Source organism: Poromitra crassiceps (genome assembly GCF_964638095.1).
Source record: "Poromitra crassiceps genome assembly, chromosome: 1".
NCBI lineage: Eukaryota > Metazoa > Chordata > Actinopteri > Beryciformes > Melamphaidae > Poromitra > Poromitra crassiceps.
Window position 1 is genome coordinate 80,734,696 of NC_139623.1, and position 27,836 is coordinate 80,762,531.

General features: G+C 44.5%; 1 protein-coding gene across 1 annotated transcript in view; it reads left to right on the plus strand.

Annotated features, from left to right (window-relative positions):
- Positions 1-12,968: 12,968 nt before the first annotated feature.
- Positions 12,969-27,836, plus strand: part of cadm1a (cell adhesion molecule 1a) — a gene marked incomplete at both ends in the record, with an annotated part of 848,087 nt that continues 833,219 nt past the window's right edge. The window contains one exon of the mRNA XM_083642420.1: positions 12,969-13,056. Within this exon, the coding sequence (XP_083498546.1) occupies positions 12,969-13,056 (88 nt within the window). The remainder of the gene's footprint in view (positions 13,057-27,836) is intronic.

Genomic DNA, 27,836 nt, shown 5'->3' on the forward strand with positions numbered 1-27,836 from the left:
AATTTCGCATGCATTTTCTGTTATAATTACGTCCAGTTGCTGTCACTATGACGCAGAACGGTATAGTAATGTGTAAACACTTAGAAAGGCCATGGAGAAAAGCTAGCTTCGCTAATGTTAGCAGTTTATTTTTCTATTCTGTCTCACTAAGCAACGTTACATTAGAAAATAGCTGTAACACCGTCCAAACAAATCAAGGTTTGGTAAAAGTATCTAATTCATGACAATGTGGAGGAACCCTGCCTTGATATCTACCAGCTACAAAATAGATGATTCAAATTAATACTAAACACGTTTCCATTTGTCTGATTTTCAAGGTGCCAGTCATCCAGTCATCCAGAAGATGACAAGATAGAAAACAAGTGGACCCACCATTATGATATTTGAGATGGAGAAATTGTGCTTTTATAGCAAACCTGTATAATACATGTTCTATCATCTTTGATGTTTAGATGTTTGCTGTCTGCAATCTTCTGTACACCAATAAAGTTGATATGACTTCATCCATGTCTCTTGGCCACTATTCTCCATTGTAACATTAGATTTGCCTAAAGCTGAGTGTGTCTAGCTACAGTAGCCTACCAGTATTTGTGTTTCTGTGTATATATAGCCTACTTTATATTAGGGATGCACGATATATCGGCAATCATATCGGTATCGGCCAGTATCGGCCGATTTTTTAACATATCGGTCATATCGGTATCGGTCAGATGTTGCAATGTTAATATCGGTTATCATTATCAGCCAAATTCTTCACATTGATATGAAATAATGCAGTAAATCTATGATTTATGCGCTTTTCCAAAGGCTTTGCAAATAAAGAAATGCATAACTTTTTCAAATTCAGTGTTAACATGTGTTTTTCAGTATGTACAAAATGTGATGATCATAAAAATGTGGTTTTATACAGATCATATCGACATCGGTAAATATCGGTTATCGGCCATAACAGCAATGTTAATATCGTTTATCGGCATCGGCCAAAATTTTCATATCGGTGCATCCCTACTTTATATACAGTAATAGACAGTGTATGTGATGTTTCTCAGTACATTGATTTCACAACTTCGTTTATCAGAAAAAATACTTTATTTGCAAAACTAAAATGGGCTACACCAGAATGACGTGACCAGTTCCATCAGCTATGCGGTTCTTCAGGATGTCGACAAGATCTGCTATCGTCCTACAGCCGACCTTCCTCTCTGCGACCCTGCCTCCTCTTTGTCCCACTGGTGCTAGCCTGGGCTTTAGGCATACAGCTTGGTTTGCCTGCCTATAAAAAACAGCAGTGATTCAAGCGTTTGAAATTAGTTTGAACAACTCTAACAATGAGAAAATACTAGCGTTGCACTATGAATACATTTTGGCCATGTCTTGGTATTAGCAGACGAACAAAAACACAGGCTAAGCTACTCACTGTTGACAGACAGCTGTGGTTAGCTAGCGATGTCCCCAACATTGAATTGAAATCATCCTAATTTAGCTATGTCAACCTGGTTTTAGACAACGTTTTGCCTAACCGTACTTAGCAATAGGGCAGGCTATGCAAAAGGTTAGGTTACAATGTAACCTTTTCAAAATCCATGTAACCGTTACATGGATTTTGATCGGTTAGCAGATTATACAAATAAGTCTTACCAAGCGGACTATTGTCAATATCCTAAAGGTTTATGACTATCATGTGAAATTTGTCATTACTCAAGCCAAATACATAGCCAAGATGCATTCGTGCTTGTTTTATGTACTTACGTCTGCAGTAGGTAGGCTATGCACAAAATAGTTGTTTATCTCCGTTGCTTGGGAGGGAGGGAGGGAGGCGGGGGAACCAGGAAGTGCTCTGTGCTGGTGGGTGGGATCGAGATTGTTTGGGTAAACAAGTTTTGTTATGGTTTGAAATGGCGACATCTAGTGGACAAAAAATCACACATAGTGCCTTTAATGTGTCATCACCATAGCAGTTAACCATTAAAATTCCATAATTCTCCATTTTGTGCTGTACTAGCCAATTACCATGGTAAACAGTGGAGGAAAAAATACATACATTTGTGTCATGATTTTACATACATGATTTTACATCCTTGAAAGAATAACGATTTCATTGCATCAATACAAACACCTACTTTGTTTAGATAAAGCTTTTCAAATTGCTTTAAACACTTGTGAGTGATCAGCTGTCATGTAGCCCCCTGTCAGTTGTTACACCAAGAGCTCTGTCTTAAGATGGAGTTCAATCAGAATCCGTCTCTCAAAAATAAATAAATAAATTAAATAAATAAACAAACAAATAAATACTACTACTACTACAATAATAATAATAATAATAATAATAATAATAATAATAATGAAAGTAGTGTTTCAAAGGAGCATACCACTAACCCTCTCTGACAATTTTTGTGAAGTAGTGCCGTTTTTCAGACCCCCCCACTCACCACCACCACCCTGTGCTTAAGAGTCTATGCATGCAACTACTTGAAATACTGTGAAATCTCCATGAAAAACATATATCGCCACAGATAAAACAAAGCCAAAAGGATAACATTGCATGAAAAACACTGAGCTAGAGGATTTATGTATTCATATTTTGTTTGACTAGCATGAATATTTATCATGAGTCGAATATAGACTATACATGTGTATATTTACCATTTAAATATACACAATACCTCAATAGATATACAGTAAGCTCAGCTGAACTTCAGAGAACCTTTGATCAGAAAATTCACACATCTGGTTGAGCATTTGCCAAATGCTGGAAAGCCCCATCACCACCTTAATTATGAGATACAAAGTATCCTTTCAACAATACAGTCTTTTGTATATAAAGGCTTAATTAGTGCTGAAGATATCTGTTTTAATGAGACCCTGCCTCAATCACACCACAGGAATAGTGGTATCACCCACATGATGAGGATGGAGTAAAGTGTTTCTTTGAACACTGTGAACCTCACACTACCTCTGGCCCTTTTCAGGGGGAGGTGCCTATTTCTTGGCTTGTCAGATTGCAGGCCTGCCAAGCTCTTGACAGACCAAAGGTATGGACCGTTCACAAACAGAATTTTTAAATGTGGGCTGGATGAAAGGCTTGAATAGGCAATCACAATCAACATGGAGAGAATGTCAATGAACTGTATAATGCACAATGAGCATGGGAAGAATGGACATTAGATGATGAAGGTAAAGCTGTAGTCAAGGTTTGATTCTTTTTTTAAGTTGTTGACAGAAAACCAACTATCACTAACCTTTGGTGCATTTTAGCAAAATTGTGTGTGTGTGTGTGTGTGTGTGTGTGTGTGTGTGTGTGTGTGTGTGTGTGTGTGTGTGTGTGTGTGTGTGTGTGTGTGTGTGTGTGTGTGTGTGTGTGTGTGTGTGTGTGGTTGGTCCACGTTTGTGGACCAACGTTGCTATGTTAAAATTTCATCTCAGAAATTGTAAAATGGTAACGTACATTTCTACAGGGTTGGGCGTGGTTTACGGAGATTATCTGTTTCTAACCCCTCCCCCTACCCTAACCCTAAGATCTCAGAACGTTACCATTTTACAATTTTCGAGCCGAAATTGTAACATAGCAACGTTGGTCCACAAACGTTGCTATTTTACAATTTTCTGTGAGACTGTGTTGCCCTATTAGTCGATCAATTGATTAGTTGATGCAAAGAATCTTATAGTCGACCATGTTTTCATTAGTCGGTTAGTCGCAGGAAGAAGAAAAAAAACACTCAAACTCCATTCAGGAGCGGTGTCTTGAAAATGTATTAAACCAAATTTTGATGCTATCAAACTAGAAGGAATCTCTGTCTATAAAGGTAGATGTGTGTCCGTGTCCTTGTCGTCGTGTGAGTGAGCATCTTGACAACCATTCGTCTGATCTACATCACACTTGGTGTATTGCTGGGGAACCAAGGACGTCCGATGACAATCAAGGAATCGATTAATCGCTTGAACTAACGACTATTAGTCGACTAAGAAAATCTTTGGTCGAGGGCAGCCCTATTGTACCCTTTGCTGACCCACAATTACATCTTCTGTTGTGCCTTCTTGGTGAGAGCTCTGATGTTCAGCTCCCATTTCAGGTGCCTGCTGATGATTAAACCCAGGAAGCGAAATTACTCCACAGAGTTGACTGGGGAGTCACCCAGGGTGATGGGGGAGGGTGGTTCTGCTTTCTTCCTGTAGTCCACTGCCATCTCCACTGTCTGTTGAGCATTGACCTCCAGGTTGTTTTGACTGCACCAAGTCATCAGGTGGTCAATCTCCTACCTGTATGCAGACTTGTCACTATCGAAGATGAGCCCTATGAAGGTGGTGTCATCCGTGAACTTCAGGAGCTTGACGGACTGATGGCTGGAGGTGCAACTGTTGGTGTAACAGGGAGAAAAGTTTGGAGAGAGGATGCTGCCCTGGGCAGCTCCGGTGCTGATGGTCCAGGAGTCAGTGACATGCTTCCCCAGCCTTACATGCTGATTCCTGTTCGTCAGGAAGTCTGTGGACCATCTGCAGATGGAGCCGGGCATGCCCAACTGGGAGAGCTTCTCGTGCAGCAGGGCCAGGAGTATCTTATCGAAGGCCGAGCTAAAGTCCACAAACAGGATCCTGGCGTTCCTGCAGTGTCCAGGTGTGCGAGAATGTAGTGGAGGGCCAGGTTTGGCATCGTCGACCTGTTGTCTCTGTAGGCGAACTGCAGGGGGTCAAGGAATGGGTCCGTGCTGGATTTGAGGTAGGACAGAACAAGCTGGATTTGAGGTAGGACAGAACAAGGCACTCGAAGGACTTCATGTTGTAATGTAGGCTACCTTACAGCCGCACTCTCATCTCAGTGCAGAGCGTTAGGTTGGATTTACGAACGCACCCTAACAATTGATGATAGTAGTCTGTTACATCACCACATGGCCATCTTGGTGCAAATAACAGGTGATTGTAATCAATTAACAGGTGATTATAATCAAATGACACAAACAGCCAATGAGCTCTGTGTATTCGTATTGTATAGCGCCATATTTGGAGGAAAATGCTTGTGACATCATGGGAATACTAGCCTATTCTAGTATAGGACGAATCAGCGTGACGTCACTTGACACCCAGAAATGCGGAACGCGTATGAGTCGTGCCAAACAAACATTAATATCTCAAAAACTATAGCCTACATGACATCGCTTATATTTTGACATTCTGAGTGAGAGCAGAAGTAGGCTAACTCAAGAGTTTGATGTATAATATATTGTAGCGAACCAGAGTTACACATAATGTGGTGAGCAATAGAAGTGTCTCGATTGCAGATAGGAACTGATGTGTGGGAGTGTTACTGGGGGAGAACACTATGCTTGTGGGAGACTTCCGGTCAGACAGAGCATGCGTGTGGCAGTCTCCGGATACCGCCTAAGGAGAAGCAACTAGCTAGCTATGGGCGTAGCAACCACCAAGAGTTGTGATATGACTAACTGTGAATAAAGAACCCTGTACCAGCAAGAAGCCTCTGATTCCATAAATACCAGGAACGCTACATTGGCGTCAGAAGTTAAGCGGTGAATATTGCCTCTGTAATCGGCGAGATGGTGAACAAGTTCCTGAGGAAAGAGCGGAGAAGAATCAAACGAGAGGCGGGAAGAGAAGGAGCCGGGGCAGACAGCCAGGCGTCCGAAGAGGAGGAAGACTGGGCAGACGCAGCCGCTACTGCAGAGATCCAAGCGGAGCAGACAGTAGGAAGCCGAGTGCTAGTGGGAGTGAAGGCCGAGCCAGACGACATTGTCGCCGTAGCCATGGAGGCTATTCCGCGGCCCAGCGAGGCTAGCCTGCGGGCCAGTGACGGGGAAGTGGCGCGGATCGAGGCGGCGAGGGACGGCGCCCGCCGAAGCAAGAAGGAAGTGACTCCGCCGAAATACAACGGTAAAGGCGAGTGGGAGCCATATTGCACAATGTTTAACGTGGCAGCGGACATGAATGGCTGGTCAAGGGAAGAGAGAGCCAGCCATCTGGTGATGTCCCTCGAAGGCGAAGCTATAACGTGCGTGGCGGCGATGGCCGACACAAAAGACTTAGATGTGGTGATGGCGGCCCTGCGGAGGCGGTTCGGCCAATGCAAAGAAGAAGGCATGGTGGTTGCGGAGCTGTGTAACAGGCGTAGACGACCGGGGGAGTCGCTGCGGGCACTGGCAACAGACATTGAGATCCTCAGCCGGCGCGTATACAGCCGGCTGCCGCCAGAGTCGCTGGGCGAGTTAGCCAGAAATTACTTTATCCAGGCAATCGTGCCGCGAAGTCTAAGCGATCAGGTAATGCTGAAACGGCCAAAGACACTGGAGGAGGCGCTGGAGTTGGCGCTTGAAAGAGAGACAGTGGAGGGCTGGGCCGTGAGCGGCGACACGGGGAGAGCCGCCCCCGTAGTGAGAATGGTGGCGGAGAGCCCGTTACAAGAGGAGCCAGCGTGGAAGATGGCGTTGGCGGAGCAAGGCAACATGGTGAAAGAACTGTCCGAGTCGGTGCAGCAGCTAAAAGAACAACTGCTCCGAAGCGCGACTCTGCAGCCCGCCCCCGCTCGGCAGCCCACCCCGCGGAACGGTGGCTGGGGCAGAGGGAGCATGATCTGCTGGGGCTGTGGACGCCCCGGACATCGGGAAGCAGAGTGCCGCCGGAGAACGTGGAACCAGGGAAACGGCACGGGGCCCATCTAGATGGGGCGAGACGGGTCTCCGATGTCACATTCCCCGTAGCCACGTCGTCGCGGGAGGGAGCCCACCGACATCAACGGGGAGGTGGGGCTCCGCCTCCCCCCGAAGTAGACGACATCGCCGGAGCTGTCAGCATGCAGAACGGGCCGCGCACGATGAACGGCTGCCATGTTCCAGTCTACCTACAGGGGAGATACTGTGTCGCCCTGGTGGACACGGGGTGTACGGCAACGCTGGTGAACGTCAACATGATGCCCGAGGGAACGCTTCTGGAGCAGCCAGCGGCACAGCTGCTGAGGACAGTATCCGGTGAGTTGATGCCGATGAGGGGAAGGGGGTCCGTGATGATAACAGTGGGGGGACAGACAGTGAACTTTCCCGTATGGGTGGTAGAGATGGTGGGGCCCTGTATCTTGGGAGAGGACTACTTGACGCTAAACCAATGCACAGTAGACCTAGGGAAGAGCACACTGACGTTCGCAGGGGGGCCAGTAGTCCAGATGGGTCACCCTCCCACCGCTCTAGGGGAGCGACCTAACGTCAATAACATCACTGTATACCGCGTCACAGTTGAGCACGAGCCCCACCCAGCAAACCAAGCCCCTCCCCCAACCCAGACCCCTGCCCCGCACCAAACCCCTCCCCCAACCCAGACCCCTGCCCCGCACCAAACCCCTCCCCAAAACCACGCCCCTGGCCCACCTCCGAACACTTTCCCTCAGCCACCGCTACAGGCGGAGGGGGAGACCGAGAGGTTAGAGATGCTGAGAGGATTGCACCAACGCCAGAGTGAGGGTTTAGAACCCCAACAGAGCGAAGAACTGTGGCGAGTACTAGAGGATTATGAAGACATTTTCGCGATGTCCGATGATGAGCTAGGCTGTACCCACCTGGTGCAACATCAAATAGACACTGAGGGGGCGTGGCCCATCAGGTCGCATCCCCGTCGAGTCCCAGCAGCGCGGAGGGACATAGCGAACGAAGCTGTAGAGAACATGCTGCGGGCGGGGATCATTGAGCCGTCAGAGAGCCCGTGGGCGTCGGGGGTAGTGTTGGTGAAGAAGAAAAATAGCTCAAAGATGCGATTCTGCGTAGACTACAGGGGGCTGAACAAAGTGACTAAAAAAGACGCGTACCCGCTGCCCATCATCGAGGAGCTGTTAGATGCGGTGGGGGAGTCATCCTGGTTCTCATCCCTAGACCTCCGCAGCGGGTACTGGCAGGTGCCCCTCTGCGACGATGCCAAGCCAAAGACCGCCTTCCGCACCGAGAGGGGGCTGTGGCAGTTTCGAGTACTCGGTTTCGGTCTGTGCAACGCACCAGCAACGTTCGAGAGATTAATGGAGAAACTGCTGGGAGACATTCCCCAAACCGAATGCGTCGTGTACTTCGATGACATCTTGACGCACTGGTGGCGGGCATTCAGTTCAGTTCAGTTCACTTTATTTATACAGGAAAGGATAAAAAATGACATTTCACATGTACATTTAACTGGCCTGACTCAGTTACAAACTGGTTTTCAGCAGGTTCCTGTTCTGCAGTACATTAAACAAAAAATATTTATACAAGAACATGTTCAATTTCACTACATACAGTATTATAGACCTGACAAGAACAATTATATTTACAGACATTCATTTATTCATCAATACGAAGACAACACCAACAGAGATTAAAACCTATGGGTGAGCCGGATCAGTGAATACAGGTGTTTTCTAGCATCAACTGTTTGTAAGCTTTTTTGAAATGTGAGATAGAGGTTATTTCTCTGGTGTGAAATGGGATCTCGTTCCAAATTTTGGTGTATGTGTGGAAGAATGATCTTAGTCCATAGTTATTTTTGTATGCCGGTACTGGTATAAGTGCATGTGAGATTGATCTAGTGATGCGTTCTTGTCTTGTGTTGTGTCTTGGGAGTAGAGCTGTAAGTGTTGGAGAGGAGTTGTTTCTTAGCATAAAATAAAACTTAATGGCTAGACTTTTTGTATAGTTCTGAAAAGTTGGAGCAGAGGAGTGTGAGAGTGCAGTACAGTGGTGAGTCCAAGGTGGAAAGTTACCATGAATTTTATATGCTCTGTTGTAGAGTCTTGCTACGGGTTCTATGGTTTCCTTTGTTGTAAGTGACCAGATTGGAAGACAGTAGGATATTGTTGAAAGAAAAATTGCATGTAGGTATGTATTTGAAACAGTGACAGTGAGAAATGGTCTAATCTTACTGTAAACAAATAGTTTCTGATTTGCCTTTTTGACTAGGTTATTGATGTGATGTTTGTAGGTGAGGTGAGTATCAAGTGTTACTCCAAGGTATTTATAGGTGTCTGTTATGGTTAATGGGTGATTTGCAAAGTGTATGGGGTCAGACATAGATATAGATTTTCTAGGAGAACAAAAGTACATGCATTCAGTTTTCTTGACGTTAACAGTTAGATGATTTGATTTCATCCAGTCATGGAGAAGGTGAAGATCAGAAGATAGTTTTGTATTTATGACATTAGGGTTTGGATCAGAAAAAAAGATAACAGTGTCATCGGCATATAATAAACAATTTGAAAATTTACAAACCTTAGGAAGATCATTAATATATAAAAGAAAAAGTAAAGGACCAAAAATGCTACCTTGGGGGACTCCCATATCACATGATATAGGGGGGGATTTCACATGACCAATTTTAACCACTTGGGACCTATTTGATAGATATGATGAGATCATCATTATCACAGAGGAGGAAAGTTGAAATGTGCTAAGTTTATTCAAGAGGATCTGGTGGTTCACTGTATCAAAGGCTTTACGAAAATCAATAAAAATGGCTCCTGTGATATGACCTTTATTGAGTGCTGTAGGAATTTGTTCAGTAAATAATAATAAAGCTGACATGGTTGAACGGGTGGAACGGAAACCGAATTGAAAATCATTGAGTAGGTTATTGCTTTCTAAGTGGGAATTTAACTGATTACAAATGGCTTTTTCTAAAAATTTTGATATAACTGGGAGTATGGATATTGGTCTATAGTTTGACACTAGAGTGGGATCATCGGATTTATAAATGGGAGTGATTTGGGCAGTTTTCCAAGCAGAGGGAAAAACAGAGGTCTTAATGCAAAGATTGGTCAAATGAAGAAAAAGCGGCATGAAACTGACAGCATGTGTCTTATAAAAAGACATATTTGAACCATGAGTATCGTAGGCTTGTGAATTTTTCAGGGAGTTGAAAATACTAAGTAATTCACTCTGTGTAATCTCAGAGAAAGAGAACTGGTGATATAAAGGAGAGACATCAGGGGGAAAATAATTAGGAGTAACAAAATTAGATGCTAGTTCCTTTACAGACAGAATAAAATAATCATTAAAAGCATTTGCGATCCTTTCTGGCTCACTGATGAGCATACCTTGTAAAGAGATTTGAATAGTAACACTCTTTTTCTTTAGGTTTTCACCTGTGATGACTTTTAGTGTCTGCCACAAAGCTTTGGGATTTGAAGCAGTTAGAATTATTTGTTTGTGATAGTAGTCCACCTTTGCTTTACGAATTTCTGTAGCACATTTATTTCTAATTTCTATAAAATGAATTCTATTTTCCTCTGTTTTTGAGGACCTATATGTTTTATGGGAAAGAGCCTTCTGTTTTAGCAATTTCATTATTTCAAAGTTTATCCATGGTATTCTAGACTGCCGGGGTTGTGTCTTGTAGGTAGTGATGTATTTTTTCCGAGTTGCCTCTACTTTGTCGTAGAACTGATTCAGAATGTGTTCTGGGTTTTCAAGAAGCAATTCATTGCTCCAATCAAGTTCGCCAATATCAGTATTATACTGGGGTAATTTAGAATTTGGTATTTTATTTACAACATGACAAGTATGGGTTCTATGGGTTACGAAAGGTTTTCTAATTACATAAATAAGTGAGTGATCAGATATAGCAGTATGAATTACACCAGACAGTGCATATTTAGCAGGTTGATTTGTAAAGATAAGGTCAAGAACAGAGTTTCGAGTGTTACTAATTCTAGTCGGTTCCTTTATTAACTGATGTAAACCAAGCTTTGTGGCAGAGACTTTTAGCAGTTTTGATGAGCTATCATTCCAGTCTTGATTAAAATCACCCAAAATAATATATTCCTTAGTTTTAATAGATTTTATGACATCGGTGAGTTGTGACAGGTAGATGCTAGTATTTTTATCCGGAGGCTTATATGTAACAATGATAGTGATCGCATGCTGACACGTAAAATTAACAACCAGCTGTAACGTCTCGGTTTCAGTTTCAATTTGTGTTACAGTATGTACATAATTTTGACTCACGTAGAGAGCCACACCATGTTCAGTAGGTTCGGAGCACCGGAGACCCTCCACAGTGACCAAGGGAGGAACTTTGAGTCACGAGTGTTCGCCACCATGTGCGAGAAACTGAACATAAAAAAGACGCGGACCACAGCACTGCACCCCCAGAGCGATGGCCTGGTGGAGAGATTCAATCGGACACTGAAAAAGCAGTTGGCCATCCTCACCGAGGAGCACCAGAAAGACTGGGACACGCACCTGCCTCTCATCCTCATGGCCTACAGATCTGCCGCCCAAGAGTCCACCTCCTGCACACCCGCTCTGCTCATGTTAGGCCGAGAACTGCGGACAACAGCGGAAATGGCGTTCGGCAAACCACCGGACGCACTGGATGCGCCCCCGGGGCGAGAGTACGCCAGGAGGCTGCAAGATCGGTTAGAGTCCGCTCATAACTTTGCTCGAGGCCAGCTGGAGAAAGCGGGCATGAGACAAAAAAGGAACTATGACGTGAGGGCGAAGGGAAACCACTTCCGGGGGGGGGGGAGTTGGTCTGGGTGTACGCGCCCCGGAGGAAGAAAGGGCGATGCCCTAAACTGGACTGTCACTGGACAGGCCCATGCAGGGTCCTGGAGAGAATGGGGGAGGTGGTGTACCGAGTGCAGATGCCACTTGGTGGCAGGAAGGTACTCCACCGGGACAGGTTGGCCCCGTACCGGGGGGGTGCACCCTTCCCCCAGATCTCAGCCGCCCAGCGGTCTCACCTAGACGTGCTGGTAGAAGGAATCTGTTTCCACAGAGAGGGGCGTCCGGCTATGACCGGACGGCCACCACCCAGGGACTTGAAGTCTCAGAGACACTGCAGGTGGGGTCAGCCCCACAGGCAGAATCACAGGGAGTAACATGGCCACGGAGAGAGCTACGGGCTCCAGGACATTTTGGAGACTTTGAGTTATATTAAAAGAAAAAAAAAAGAAAAAAAATAGGAGGATGGTGGTGGTTGGAAATGACTGTAAAAGAAAAGAAAAGATAATGTACATGGCATGAGATGGTGGTGGGATGAAATGTGTTGAAAAAAAAGTGTGTTAAGGAAAAAGAAGAGTGGTGGATGTGTTTTGGTACAGGGGGATATGTGTGGGTTATGGTGCCAGCGTGGGAGCTGGCCTTATTGTTGGGCGGGGAGTAGGCTATGTAGCGAACCAGAGTTACACATAATGTGGTGAGCAATAGAAGTGTCTCGATTGCAGATAGGAACTGATGTGTGGGAGTGTTACTGGGGGGGAACACTATGCTTGTGGGAGACTTCCGGTCAGACAGAGCATGCGTGTGGCAGTCTCCGGATACCGCCTAAGGAGAAGCAACTAGCTAGCTATGGGTGTAGCAACCGCCAAGAGTTGTGATATGACTAACTGTGAATAAAGAACCCTGTACCAGCAAGAAGCCTCTAATTCCATAAATACCAGGAACGCTACAATATGCATGTCGTGTTAAAGTTGTGTGAACTGTCGCAGTTTTTAAAATGTAAACAGAGACGGCTAGAGTCAGACACACAAGCCTCGCGCCACTTGGGCTCCATAGGGTTCCATTGCCGTTGCCACCCAGTGATGCGGTTTGTTGACCAAAATGCTGCTCGGCTGATCCCTGTATTGGCCAATGCTTATTCAATTAGTTAATAAAAGTTTAGGCTACTAATTACACAAAGCTATAAACATAGGCTACAAATATGCTACTGTAGCCTATAAAAAATAAAAAAAATTAACTAAAGACCATTTAACCCTGTCTTGAAATGCCCCCCACCCCTGCACAAAACCTACTGAAAGAAACAGCTGTAACTTTATTTTTCATTGAGTCTAAAAGTCAAATCAAAGAGTTGTGACACGTGTTAATTAAAAGAGCTGAATTTCGCCTGAAAAACTCCTCACGTTAACGAGTGTAGCAGCCTAAAGTGCGCCCTCCCTCTCATGCATCTCATTAGCTGAAGCGGGTTAGGTGAAGCTGCAGCCTCTCTCTGCCATACTGAAGCAGGTGTCCAACATGGCGATCACTGGCAGCGGCTCTCAAGCTACTATTCTGTTTTTATTCATGTTTCCAGCGGCTCTTCACAAAGGTAGGTCATTTTCCTGTGATCTTTTAACGGGAGGGAGGCTACGCACTTTCTTCTCAGATTGCCATCGATGGGGGAGCAACGTTATGTCTTTTGTTTTGATCAGTGTGTCCAGGGCAAAGCTTCTTTTGGACGTGCTCTGCTCGGCGGAGTATGTGGATGCATGCTGTTGTTGTTGAGTAAGGGGAAAAGCTAACAGTCCGTAAAGTTGGATTTTAGGACAAGTCAGAAAGAGAAGACTCATGCGTGTTGTGTGTCTGCCGTGTATCGAAGCCGCCCGCCGAGGCGTTACAGATGTTTATGTGCTGCCTCCTCGCAATATGTCTACAAATCACTTTGGTCAGCTCATCATTAGACTCGCTTTGCCCGTTACACATCTTGGCAACTCCAATAACCGTAAATCATGCTGCTGTTTTGAAAGAGAAAATAGCCTTCCCTCAGTCACGAAGCATCCTCAGTCACTGAGGATGGAGAGATTCATGTGAAATCCTTAATTTAATGAGTAGCTGGCCGTTTCCTCCCCTTCTCTTAGCCTGGTTACTTTAGTGGCACGGTGTTCAGAACTCTGTTTTTCCCAGTGAAAACGGCGGTGCGTTTAAGTGGGATTTGCTGCAAATCTGATACCGTGGATCGTTCTTTATTGTATGGAGAGAACGCTACCGTAAACTCCATTCAAAACCCTAGCAATTGAATGCTCTCCTGCTTATGGCAAACGAAACGCACATAGCCTACATGATCAAACATAACTTAATGCATTTAACAAATAGTTGCTTTTCTTTTGTGTGAATTCGGTTGATAAATTATCCGCCAAGCGGACGTTCTTTCAGTTTTAATCTATCAATTAACATGACTCATTCAGGCGCTGCCACCCATCACGCTGTTTTAACGCGGTGGGAAAAGACTTGAAACAACAGGCGAACCAGTTGTGAAAGTGGACATTTCAATGAAATTAGTACTATTCGAGCTTTTGAATGTATGCCGAATCGAACAGTAGTAATGACAATTCCAAGAATGTCTTAAAAGGTGTTCTACCGCGTATGCACGTTTGCCGACACAAAAGGCAACATGCATTTGCCAGAGTTTAGAATGGAGTTTGGTGGGGCGACGTTCTCTGAGAACATCAGGCATTGGTTCTGGATTTGCAGTAGCGTCATGCTGCATGCATGGAACAATTGAAAGGGTTGTTCGGGTGAACGGGTCTGAGTCGCATGGCTTCAGGATGTGGGTCGGTACAAATCGCGACCTGTATTTGCACGCTTTGGGGAGAAAGGAGCTGTGTTGTTGTTGCCAATGTGTCATAATGCGTGACTTGGCGGCGGGCTGCGCAGCATGCGCACCCACGTTTATTGACCGAACTGAGTGAGATGAGCTGCATGGGGAAAGTGTTACGTTTTGTACCTCTTCTAGTCTGTGTTTAGTCACGATCTGCTCAAGAGATGCTACAGTCCACAAAGACGTGATGAAGATGGAGTAAAGCTAGTAGGAGCTCTAATGCACCCCCCCACCCCTCCCCTCAACGACGCACACACGCAGGCTTGAGACAGGTCCATATAGCTTAGCTCATTATTATATAACAACTGTTTCTATGGGTTTTTGCTGCTTTGATGGGTTTCGGATGAATCAGCAATCCTCTTGTCTTGTGTCGCTTCACTCCCTTTAATCCATTATGTCGAATCACATTACACAATAATGTTGAGTTCTGATGTATTGGCAACTTATTCAGTAGCCTATACTCTTTCCAAGAATATTACCATTTTTATGCTGAGATGGTGCCTCTTATGATGAGAATGACAGAGGGGGATTTTAATGCATGATTGTGGATTATCTTCCAGGCTTAATGCAAATGATTTATCCACTGAGATGGATGCACAGTGATGATGAGCGTGTTTTTCTCCATGCTGCTCATGTGGGTTTAAACTGGGAACTAGGAACCTCCACAGCGCAGCAAACTAAAACCAAACTGTGTTCTTTGGACATTGGGCGATGCTCGTGTGGCAACGGCAACACTGATTTCAAACAAAGCCAGGGCACACTTGCACAAAGCATATCAATTATTTACCTCCAGCACACAGGCTGCAGCAGGCCTACAGTGCACTGAGCATTGCAGGATGTGCCTTTTTCTCTTTCTATAGAAAATGAATGAAGTTGCTGCCATGAGGGCCAAGGGTTGCAGTGCAGCCGGGCCCAGAGAAGGGTGCATTCATTTATTTTGCCCCGTTATAAGTTGCATTTTGGCACGCGCTTCGCGCTCACCTCTCATACTGTCATCAAATCACACAAGTGCTCCAAATGAAATCGATTCATGAGAGAGCATTCACAGTCCACTGCATTAGATTGCCATCACTCACGTTTCAAAGGGCTCAGAGTGGATTCAGTGTAACTCAAGAGATAACATTTATCAGTTGAAAATAAATAAATAGGCCGCCTACCATTGATAGAGCACTATGATTTCCCCCATTCATATAGCCTAAGCTTATGATTTCCACCCATTCATATCAGATAATAGAATAGAGATAGGCGACTTTTCTTCTCTTATTAAAGGATGGATTTTCATTATGATCCCGACACAATAGGATAAAAGGTTGGCTAACTGATATTAGCTATTAAAGTAGCCTAATAATCTCAGATCTTCATATAAATGTCCCCTTTTTTTGGCTACTTTTGAGATAACATAATACAGAGTGGAGCACAGCCAAAAAGAGGTGCAGACTAACGAAACATCAAAAATAATATAGAGAAAGACTCGCACACTCAAAAATGATCCCAGCATTTTCACAGAATATGCCTTCGTCAGGGTATATATATATATACAGTATTAAACACAGCAGAGGATAATTTTTGAGTGTGCGACTCTCTTTCTTTATATTACTTTTGATATAACACCATATAATGATGAACCTATAGCCAGGTCATTAAAGCCTTTACATTTGCTGTTGTAAACATCAGATGTCCGGTAGCTCTTTCCTAGGAAAACCCCGCCGGCACACAGGAAGTGATGCATTTAGTGTTTTCGGTTAATTAGAAATACAAGAGCCGGCTAATTAGCATGAGCAGTGACGGCTGATCTCTGGGAAGGGGCAGTGCAGAAACGAGCACCAACGACGGAGGCCTATCACTTTAAAAACTGAGCCTGCTCGAACAGCTTATGCAGTTATGACCCTTTTACCATAGCTGTGCTTCACATTTACAGCGCTCAATTTCGAATGAATTTTGAAATGCCAAGGATTCATAGGATATTATGAAATAATGCTTTATCTACTAATGGGGAAATGCGGATAAGAAGACGGCTGTTTTTGTGTGAAATGGCGGTGTCATAACAAATGGACTTTTGGGTGTGGAAAATCTCACTTAATAACAGCCTGCTTGCTATAGGTCACATGAAGTGTTGGACTCAGCAGGAATGTGCGACACATTGCCCCAGAGGGTGAGGAAGTGTTCATCAATGATGGGGTGGAGAGTGGAGCACATATCTCCTCACTTTATATGCTTCTCTTCATCTTGTTGTTTTCAAGCTATATAAACTAGGCAGCTGTTCGACTCATTCTACGTTGCCGGGGCTAATCAGCTAAGCATCTATTATTAGGGCTGGGCGATATGATGATATGTTTCGTCTGGACGATAGAAAATGTATTTCGTCTCATATGATGCTCTATCGTTTATATCGTTGTGTTGCAAATCACACTCTTTACGGCAATATTGTCCATCATTTGGATGACGCTGTGCTTTCTTCATTCAGTTTTCTTTTTTACTCACGTCCACAGTCCACACACGCACCAGACTCTGTGTCAACAAGCCCCTTGCGTCCCAAGTGGCACAAATCAGCCGGTGAGTAGGCTAAAGAGCAGGGAGATGTTACCTCCACTCCGTCCGCCTAGCCTACCCAGGCATTTGCGCTGTGTTAAGTCCGCGTTTGATCCATATTTGCGTGTGTCCTCCTAACGTTAAACCTGGCAAAACATCTCCTCCCATCCTCTCATCATCCCAAGGAAATCCATTGAGGGCCGACAACAAAACGTCTATCGTTAGCTTTAGCTTATAGCTTTTTCCCTGGGTTTAAGAGTTGTGTTGGTTGGATAACCGTGAAATCCCGGAGTGGAGTACTTTTGTTGAGTGAACTGAACTGGTAACATGGAAATCCCGAAGTGGAGCATTTTTGTTCCTTTATAAACGAACTGAGAGAACTGGACTGAACTATAGGCTAAATAACTTTTATTCTACCCGTTTTGCTCTAATGTAATCTTTGAAAATCGAACTGGTGGTGTGGTTCAGTTTGTGTTTCATTCTACTGCCCTGCAACTACTTATTATTATTTGTGTTGTAAAGAATAGCCATGCTTATCTGTATTCTGAATGCATGTATCCTTTGTGAGGTTTGACAACATTTTAACTGGTTTAACTGCTACATAAATAAATGGCCATGTGGTCATTTTATATAAACTATTAATTGAATTTACAGAAAATAAGCTATATCGTGATATATATCGGTATCGGGATATGAAATTACCTATATCGGGATATGAGATTTTGGTCATATCGCCCAGCCCTATCTATTATGTGGATTTCAGCTCTGCCAGAGTTCAAATAGTTAAAGAAAAATGCAGTTTATTGAACTTATTTTGCTCAACTCTGCACATCATCCCCCAGCGCAGGCCTAGTGGACAGGAGTATAAGAACTGGAGATGGTTATTGCTGTCTTTCACAGCAGAGTTTACATCATAGACTGATTAAAATATGGACGTAGCTAAGTAGCTATACCATGACATCACCCATTGGTTTGTGGAATCCGGTTTTGAAGCCTTTACTTTGGCATTTTGACTGTCGCAATCTTGTTTTTTTCAGACATAGCTGCAGTACCGCCTATTGGTCATTGGACAGGCAACCTGTCAATCACGCCCCCGAAACATGGTCCACTTTATCGTATATTTTACTCTAAATGTGACCATAATTTACAAAATGAGCATCATGCTGTATTGAAGAATTCTTGAAACTCATATTTGAGACTAGCCTCGCATCACCAGACTGTCAAAGGAGAGAGATTTTGGTGGCGGTTAGACAGGCGAGGCGAATACAGCCACGGCTGAGCGGGAAGCTGTTGAGCCGGTGTCTGTGCTGGAGCCGTCGGTGTCTGTGCTGGAGCTGTGGAGGGGTACTGACAAAGCGGGGCAATCTTGAAGCCCTGGGAGTGAGAAGGGGTTGTAAGGTTAGGGTTATGGTTTGGGTTACGGTTAAAGACGAAGTTACGACCAATGTTACACTATGTCACAAAGTTACAACCAACGCTGTTACATTATGTCACAGAGTTACGACCAACGTTGTTACATTATGTCACAGAGTTACGACCAACGCTGTTACATTATGTCACAGAGTTACGACCAACGTTGTTACATTATGTCACAGAGTTACGACCAACGTTGTTACATTATGTCACAGAGTTACGACCAACTTTGCAACATTATGTCACAATGTGTTGGACACTGACTGGGCTGGTCGAGCCCCTTGTGAAACTGGGCTTGGCACTCGTCTCTGTCAAGTCCAGTAGCGGCCTTGGCGATAGAAAACGGGAATGGGACCTGAATGTTTGCCACTCTCGCCCTGTGCGCCCCCCCCCCACCCCATCACCCCGTCAGCAGTAATGAAGAACAATGGCTTTATTTTTGGAGGGATGGGAGCCAAGTGCGCCCCCCCCCCACACCCCCAACCCAAACCAAGCTACCGCCCCCACCCGCCCCTCGCCCTCCCCCTCCTCCTCCTCCTCCACCTCCTCCTCTTTCTCCTTCAGTCAATAGAGGCGAAGCCGACAGATGATGGGGCTGGGTCGCATCTGGCCTCTGTGCACTTAGTGTAATCAAAGACAGAAAAAAGGCTCATGGCCTACTTGCTAGTGTGCTGCCAACTGATGGGATGTCAAGTAAGCCCGCCCCCCCCACCCGCCATCCCAAATCCCCCAGAGAGGTGCTGATGGGTGGGTGGGGTTCAGCGGCAACAATCTGCCATTTTGAAAGCAGCCTACTGTACAGAGACTTAGAATTAAACTGTACTTATAGTGTTAGCACACCATATGGAATACTACAGAGCAAATATGCGCATACACACATTATTAGGGATGCACAATGGTATCGGCATGCCATCCGTATCGGCCCGATAAAGGCTTTACAAGGAAATATTGTCATCGGCCTGAAAGAAACATTTCTGCCCATGTGACAGGCCAATCAAATGACACTTTAATTATGCCCAAATGCTCGATGCTCGACTAAAGCCTTGAATGACTGACTGAATGAAAGGAATTAATTAATGAATGTTACCACTTTGTTTGGAAGAACATTTTACATAAATAAAAATATGGCATATTTTACATAACTTAAGTTGAAGTAGTTTTTGAATGTGTACATTTTGAAAAGCATTGTATTTATGTCTGCATCTGCCAGTGGGCCATCACAATAAGAGTAGGCATAATAATGTGTTACTTCCACTACAGGAGAGACTTGGGGCCCTGTCTTCCCAATGGCGGTCATTTTGTGTCAGCGCCAGTTTTTGCGCTGGAATAGCGCTGCGCAAAGCCCTAATTGTGGGCGTGTCGGGCTGCTGCGTTTCACATCATCTCAGCGCAAACCCCAATAGGCGTGTTTATGCCCATAACAGGATTCACCACAAGTTGAGATCACTCCCCTTAAAAGCCACAGCGTCACCGCCTGCACGTCTGTGACAGGCAGCAGCTTCTTTCTTGCTCAGTGCAAGCAGAGTGACAGAGTGAGAGAGAGAGAGAGAAAAAAGAGAGAGAGAGAGGGAAGAGAGAATTGGAGGATGAACCAGTTCGGATTCGTAACAACAATTGATGCTTTTGTAATTAGTAGCCTTTTAATTAGTTGTTTCGCTCATATAGGCTATAACATACACATTTAAAAATATTTGTTTCTTTAACACATTGACTGCCAGCCCTTTTTTCAATGCTGTAGGTAGGTTGTGCCAGTTTTTTTTTTGAGGATTCTGGCTCATTTTACAAGAGCCGAGGATTCTTTTCTGTTAAGACTTCGTGAACACCAATCATCTAAAAAGAACTAATAGAATGTGTGCTTTCTCTGTCTAAAAGAGTTAGTTTGTAGAGTTAGTAGTTATGTAGATATTAGCCGTTGAGTACAGCATGGTTTCAGAGATTTTCAGAGAGTTTTGAGATAAATGGATTTTTAGAACCACCTCACGTGCCTGTGATTATGGGTGCCCTTGGGCAAGTCTGTATACTGTATTGTGTGTGTGTGTGTGTGTGTGTGTGTGTGTGTGTGTGTTTGTGTGTGTGTGTGTCTCCAAACTCCTCCCTCCGTCTGTGCTGCTGCTGCTGGCTCCTGCTGGCGCTCTCGGGCAGTCTGGATTACTGTAAAAGGGGCTCGTTCGTTTCTTGAGGTGTCGGCTGAGAGCTTTGAAGAAGCTTTTGCGATTCTGGTCTTATTAATGCGCAAAGGTACTCGAGTGTGTGTGTGTGCGCGTGTGTGTGTGTGTGTGTGTGTGTGTGTGTGTGTGTGAAATCGAAAGAGTTTTCGCCCAGCTATTTCCTTGAAAATTAGAATGGCTTTCTCCCGCGGACCCGTGGCTGTTTTTTGCTCGGCTTTCTCTCTGTCTGGAGGGCACTGTCGCCACTTAGTGGTCGGTAAAATAGATTATACACATTCTCTTCCTCCAATAGTGGTATAGGAGACGTAAAAGGGGTTGATCGATGTCCCACCGTCCAAAAAAAAAAATGTTTATGTAAGCCGAGATATCTCGTCCTTGGCACTCAACGGTTGGATTATGTAAGCCGAGATATCTCGTCCTTGGCACTCAACGTGTTAATAGGGTAGGGATGCGTCAGATTTTAATTCTAGCCTATTTACCATAGCCTATACCAGAATTGTCCACTCGGGTTAAGCTATTGTTGCATGGTGCAATGGTGCAGGGAGAGAGGTTACTGTATACTATTAATGGTTACTGTATAGCCTACTGGCCGGTGTTGTGTCAGAAAGTGATTTGCTGCCAGAAACTGATTTCGATCCGCGGGACCACGCACAGCGCTGCCTCGGTGCCTCGACAGTGCCTCTACCCACCCTGTGCACCGAGCAGCCCGGCCTGCCTACCCGGCCCAGCTCACACCTTCTCCGGGGAGACCCCCCTTCAGGACATGGCACACTAGCCGAACACAAACTGCCAATTCAAAACGCAAATCACTTTTTCGCACAAAACCATGACAAACGAATTCTCATTGTTAAATCAAGGTGTTTTTTTCTGCAGTGTAGGTAAGTTGAAAATCAACGTGGCATTCTGAGGAGGGAAGTGTGTCCGCGCACTAGCCGTGCATAATGGGCCTATCCATGTATGATGTATGTTCTATGTTCTCTATGTTTTATGGTGTGCTGATTGTGCACAATATGTAACATACTGTATGTGCTGTGAAGAGAAGCCAAAGACACATTTCCACTAAGGTGGACAATAAAGTAAATCAAATCAAATCAAGCAAGGATTTCTTGCACTGCGGCGGAGAATACTGTCTGCGCTCAGGCATACGCCTGGCGTAGTGGGGTTGTTTGCGCTAAGACCAGCTACTGTATTTCCTGGCGTTAAAATTGAGAGAACCCAAGGCCCCTTTTTCTAACACATTGCGCTGGAACGCCTATTTTGGAACGGGCAACGCCAAAACCTCTCTTTGCGCTCGGCACATACCGACGGTATCTTCCCCAGAGTGCTAAATGACACTTGCCCGAGACACATGATAGGCTAGAGGCCCACGGACACGCCTGGGCCACGCCTACACCTGTGTCATCCCAGCGCAAAACTGGACGGTGGAGGCAGATGATAGCTTAAGACGCTGGGAAGATAGCAATAAGAGGCGCGCAAACGCAGCGCAAATGATAGCGGCGTACGAAGATAGGGCCCTTGATGTTCTCTGAAATTTGGTGGGGAAAATGCGTGCATGTATCGGCATCAATCAGCCAAAAGAGTTGGAAAATATCGGAAACAGTTCAATGGGCAGCTTCAATAAAGACTGAACCCAAAGAGAGGACTGGAGCACACAAAATCACTTAAAATGATTTTAATAAGGTGCAATAGAACTGACGTTTTCAGGCGCACTGCGTCTTCTTCAGAGTCAAACCAGGTTTGACTAAGTTCTAAGTTGAAAAATATCAACATATCAGATATTGGCACACAAAAAAATCCAATATCATGCATCCCTACACATTATATACCAACTACTGCACACGTGTATCTGCCAACATGTCCTCCAACTTATACGACCCTCACGTAGCAGTGCAATACCACCCACGTATCACGTATGCTAGACTAGCACCCCTCAGTGGCAGAGAAAAAGTACTACACTACTTCCGCACAAAAGCAAGTTGAAAGCAAGATGAAAAAGCGACTTTTAGTGACTTTTATTACAAAAAACGAGCTGACAAAGAATTAAGAGTGGGGTGCGCAGGTCCGACTGGTGCGCGAGGTTCTGGAGGGGGGTCTCAGCTGGAGGTGTTGGACCTGGGAAAGGTGAGGGGAAAGGCAGGTAGGGGTGGTGAGTTGGTTAGGGTTAGGTATTGGGTTCGGGGTAGGGATAGCAATAAACGGATAGCCGAGTGCTTACAACAGGTGACTTTCAAGCCACCGGCCCCAGGTTCAAATCTCGCACCAGGTTATAATTTTACCCAACTCTGAGACAGGGCTGTTATTCACGCGAACGCTAGAGGTCGCTTAACGTTGAAACGTGATTTCAGGTCGTATTCAGCTGCTTGTAAAAACGACATCTTGGTTCGTATCCACTTGGAGGTCAGTCTCGTATTTGCTGTACTGAAATTGTTGGCAACATACCCCACAATTGTTTATATTCTATATTGTTGTTTTGTTATTTTGATTACTTTTACTGTTTTTATGGTTTTTCCTGCCTACCTAATATTTTATTTGTGTGCTTCATATTATATTCTTATATTCGCTTCTAGTCGTATATTTTTGCCCTGCTGAATCCTATTACTTTACTTAGCAAATCAGTCACTTTTAGAATGTAGGATGGATTTTGAATTCTGTGAGATACACTGAACATTTGAATGTGCAGTTAGAAGTTTGAAACGGTTGGTTTCCCCTCACTGTGTGCGGTGTGGAACATGCATGCTTGGTAGTGATGATCCCCATCACATCAAAATAGACGGAGTAGTTTCCCCCCACCCCAGCACAGTAATGGAGGACTAGCGCTGAGTTTGACAGAATTATTCATGCTGAGTCATTTAAAAAAAAAGCTATATGGAAACACTTAGGATTTTATGCTGTCAGTAGCAAAATTACAAGGAAGAAAAAGTTGGTATATGAAGAACTCTACAAGTAGCAAATATCTTACCACAGCATGACGACTACGGTGTTTCTGTTTTGTGCCAATAGACTACTTGCACAACTCCACTACTTCCTGAAATGAGTAGGGCAGTTTGGTTTCCTGTCCTACACTGTTGGATGAACTGATTAATGTCAGGTGTGCCTGACTGCTGCAGTCACAACAACAGTGATCAAGTAGTCTATAGACCAAATCAGCGGGGATGTTTACATTTACTTCCCGTTACCCCTGGTTCCGCTTACCTCCGCACAAACTGACGTGTTGAAGACAAAAACAGACAAAGAAGACAAAAATGGTTCATTCGTGTTGTGTTGTTGGGTGTCCAGTGACCATAAAGAGCGGGTCAAGATTTGGATTATTCTAAATTCCCTCTGCAAAGGGCAAACATGAGCAAAGAGAACTCTGGATTCGGCGGCACAGGCTTACTACAGCTACAACATCCGGGTTCCGAGCTGTATCCGAGCGGCGTCAGTAGCCTCTGTCTGTAACGTAACGTTAACGAGTCTGCAAAAAAACAGCGAGTTTGACAGTTGTAAACAAACGTTATTAGCTAGCTAACACTACATAAAACAAACACAGAGAAAGGCTAGATAGGTCAGACAAGCATGTTTACCAACCGTTTGAACATTTAAATTGAAAGTAGTCGGCCGAAAACAACGAGAGTTTGACAGCATTTATTTGACAACACGCAAATTTAAACCTGGCGCCTTCCCGAAGTGGTACCCAGAAGTAAATGTTGTTTACATGGTGACGTCACGGTGATTTGGTCTATATGTCTAAGCCAACCATTCCCAACCCGTGGGCCGGGCACACTGGTGGACCGCAAAGGTATTGCAAGTGGGCCACAAATCATTTGCAAACATTACGATCTTCATGAAAAAGAAACAAAGAAAGAAATGACTATTATTATGTATAAGAATGCATTCCCCCATTGTTGAATCATACGCTATTTAATTTGTAATCAATTATTTGTTAATTAGCCTATTGGCAGACAGCCCCTCACTTTTACTTTGTGATTTCTGTGTGGTGCTGATGGACAGCTCCTTCTATCATTAAAATAAGAAGTGCTCTGAGAACGCATTATTTGGCCTCCGTACTGTTTACAGTCAGATGTGGGCCACAAACATTTTTGAGATTTTCAAGTGGCCCTTGACTCAAAAAGGGTTGGGACCCGCTGGTCTAAGCAGACTCCAAGGGGTTAAATGTGATCACTTTCATTCAAAATAGAATTAGAATAGAATTATTGAGAGAAGTATTGAGTGTTTCCCACAGAGCGTTTTTGGTGTTAGGGTGGAAAAGCCAGTGGGAAACTCTTCATTGAAACCCAGACTAATGAAATTCTTTTAGGTGGATTAGCAGCTGTTTAACTCATTCATGGCCAGTTTAGGACTGCCAATATTTAGCACAGGCCAAAGATTTTCATAATTGTTGGTCATCTTTCAAGACCCACAGTAAATTATCTATTAGCACCAAAGTGATTTGCAATACCTCAAAATGAAGATGTACGTCTCTGGGTTCACCAGGAAAAAAAAGTGAGCTTTTAGCATGTTCTGTACTCTACTTATAGCCATTTATATACACCCTGTTTTCACCAAAAAGGTCTCTCTGAGAAAAGAAATTGCAGAAAATGGCATTTATGTACAGCACACAATCTCAGGCAGAACTCGCTCTCAATTCTTTTATTTTGAACTGTATTGACATCAGACATGTAAATATTATTCATTATGACACAAATGACAAAAAAAATATATATATATATATATATATATGAAGTGCTTTTTTTACATTCAACAATACAGTTTGCTCAGTGTGAGTGAGTGTGCAGACAGACAGACAGACAGACAGACAGACACACACAGACACACACACACACACACACACATGCACACGCACACACACACACACACACACACACACACACACACACACACACAGAGAGAGAGAGTTCTGTCCACAGCTGCTGCTGTATCGCACCTCCTCCCCCCGCAAATTAGCATAGGAGGGGAACACCTAACTGGTTTGAGATCAGCGTCTAGCCTCTGCCTCTGCTCGTTTTCCTCATCTCGTTCGGGCTGGGACGAATGCTGCGACACGACACAGGAACGGGTCCGGCTTGGCTTTGGGACCAGGCGCTGCTGGAACCGGATCGATCATGTTCGTCACGGGTTTGACTAGGCAATCCAGGTTCGCCCTGCAGCAAGGCAGCAGTGCAGCGCGCCGAGGGGCGTTTCAATGGCGTTTTTTCCTCTCTACAAGGAAGCGCGTTTCTCTGTTTTTCCTCCTTTCCTCCTTCTTCCTCGTTTCAAACAACAGCTGCGGTATGTGTTTGATAACGTGCTGTCGGCTTGACTTTGAGGATAGGGACCTGTGTCTGTGTCACAGGCTGGGGAAGTGTTTGAACTAAGCGCTGCAGTAATAAAAACAAAAACACGTCAAACACGTCATTGGCGGCGAGGGCTATTTCTGATAACACGTCAAAGACGTCTTTGGCGGTGAATGAGTTAAGGCAGAAACCCACCACACCTATTCAAATGTAGGGGAACCTGGACATTTAATAGGCCTTTACATGATGATTGAACTTTACAAATATAAGAGGAAGCTCCATCTGATTCCATAAATAAGAAACTTGGGGGGGGGGGGGGACTGCTGTTTCTCCAATGCAGTTTGGCAGATGAGGCTGCTAGCATGCTGTTGCTAATGTTGGGTCAGCCCCTGTGCAGCTTGTTTATAGGTAAGGATTCATTCAGTGTTCATCAAAAATCCTAGTTTAATTTTGAATTCAGGCAGTAATACCACATGTGGGCAGAGTCGGGGGGGTGGGGGGTGGAAGGATGCCTGCAGGAAAATATGTGTGCCTTATCCACTAATCCTTCATAACCCATCGTCAGCCTCAGCAACATATGTCATATATAAATATGTCATCCATTCCAGAGAAAAGAAAAGAAGCACCATTTGATTGGCCCTTTCTTCACAGTTTGAGGCCTCCATCATCTCTTTGGGGGCGGGGGAGGGGGGCCATTGCATGTGTTAAGTGGGCCCATTTTCCACCATGTTCAGATTTAATGCCAAGTTCCAACATTGAATGAACAACAAATCAATGCATATCATTTGCGCTTTGCACCCGGATAAACACTACAGCTGCTGCGCCGTTGTAATCATCGCTGGGGAAATGAATGTCCTTCTGAATACAATACAGGTATACATCAGCCCCCATCGCCTCGCCTCGCAGGCTGGAGTGATCGGCCATCCTCCCGTCACCCTGTTTTGCATGATACTCCACCTTGTATTACATTTCAGCCAATGCACTCCCTGATGAGACCCTCCAGGCTGCTCCACTGTCTCCCATGGAACTGGATCACTTCTTCCCGCATTGTGCTCAGTTCCTGCCCATTGTCGTGGTATTGTTAACGGGGAGCCTCACCTGGAAAACAAAAACAACAACAGGGCCCTCTCCCATGCACTGAAACCATGGAATGTACCGCACGGTTGTAAGGGACCGTGCTGAATAATTGAATTTGTTTAGAGGGAAAACACTGTTTACACTGAACCTCTGTAACGCTGTTACCCAAACAGATATTCATGAGCTTGCAATTATAAGGCTCTGCCCGGGTGGTGGAGTGCAGTTCATAGATATCCAGCATCAAAAGTTTTGACATCCCCAGCTGGCAAAACTGTTATGTAATCAACATAATAATAATGTATTTGTCGAGCGCTTTTCAAAACTAAGTTACAAAGTGCATGTATTGAATTTCTAACTTTGTATACTAAGGCCTGTACTCTGAATGTAGGCCCCAAACTCAGATAGAACCTTATACTGTAATTCTGTCAATCTGGGTTTGGTTGTCTGGCGTGCTGTCTGACTGTTTACAATGACGTATTGTAAACAGTCAGACAGCACTGTCAATGAGGTAAAAAATTGTATCACATTAAATCAATGTAGTATATTCTAATGAAAGAGCTCAGAAAGACATTATGCAAAATTGTTTTTCAGGTCATTTGTAAACCAAATTCATTGTAATTTCACAACAAGCTATATCGTACGTTCCCATAGGGACGATTTGTTGCTTAACATCACATTTTCTTTATGTCTGGAGAAATATAGCATAATATAGGCTAAATACAGTATAGCATATAGCAACATCTCACACTTCTTTCTGCTGTTCTCTGATCATGTGTCAATCAAGATCTCTCACATAGAAAGACAGGGGAAATACAAAAATAAAATGTTTTCAATTGCTTCTGAGTGCTTTAGACTTGGGCCGAATCATTTTACTTTGAAAACCCGACTGGAAGTCGTATCGTCCTTATCGCTAGTAGAACACAGGACAGTCCGCAGCCAGCCATCGAGGTGATTACTTACTGGTGTGCGGCCAGACTCACTCGTACCGGAATCGGAGTCACAAACAGATGGAATTAAAATGTGTCAGATGGTGGTTTTGTACGCGGGAGACAAAGCTACGGCTTCA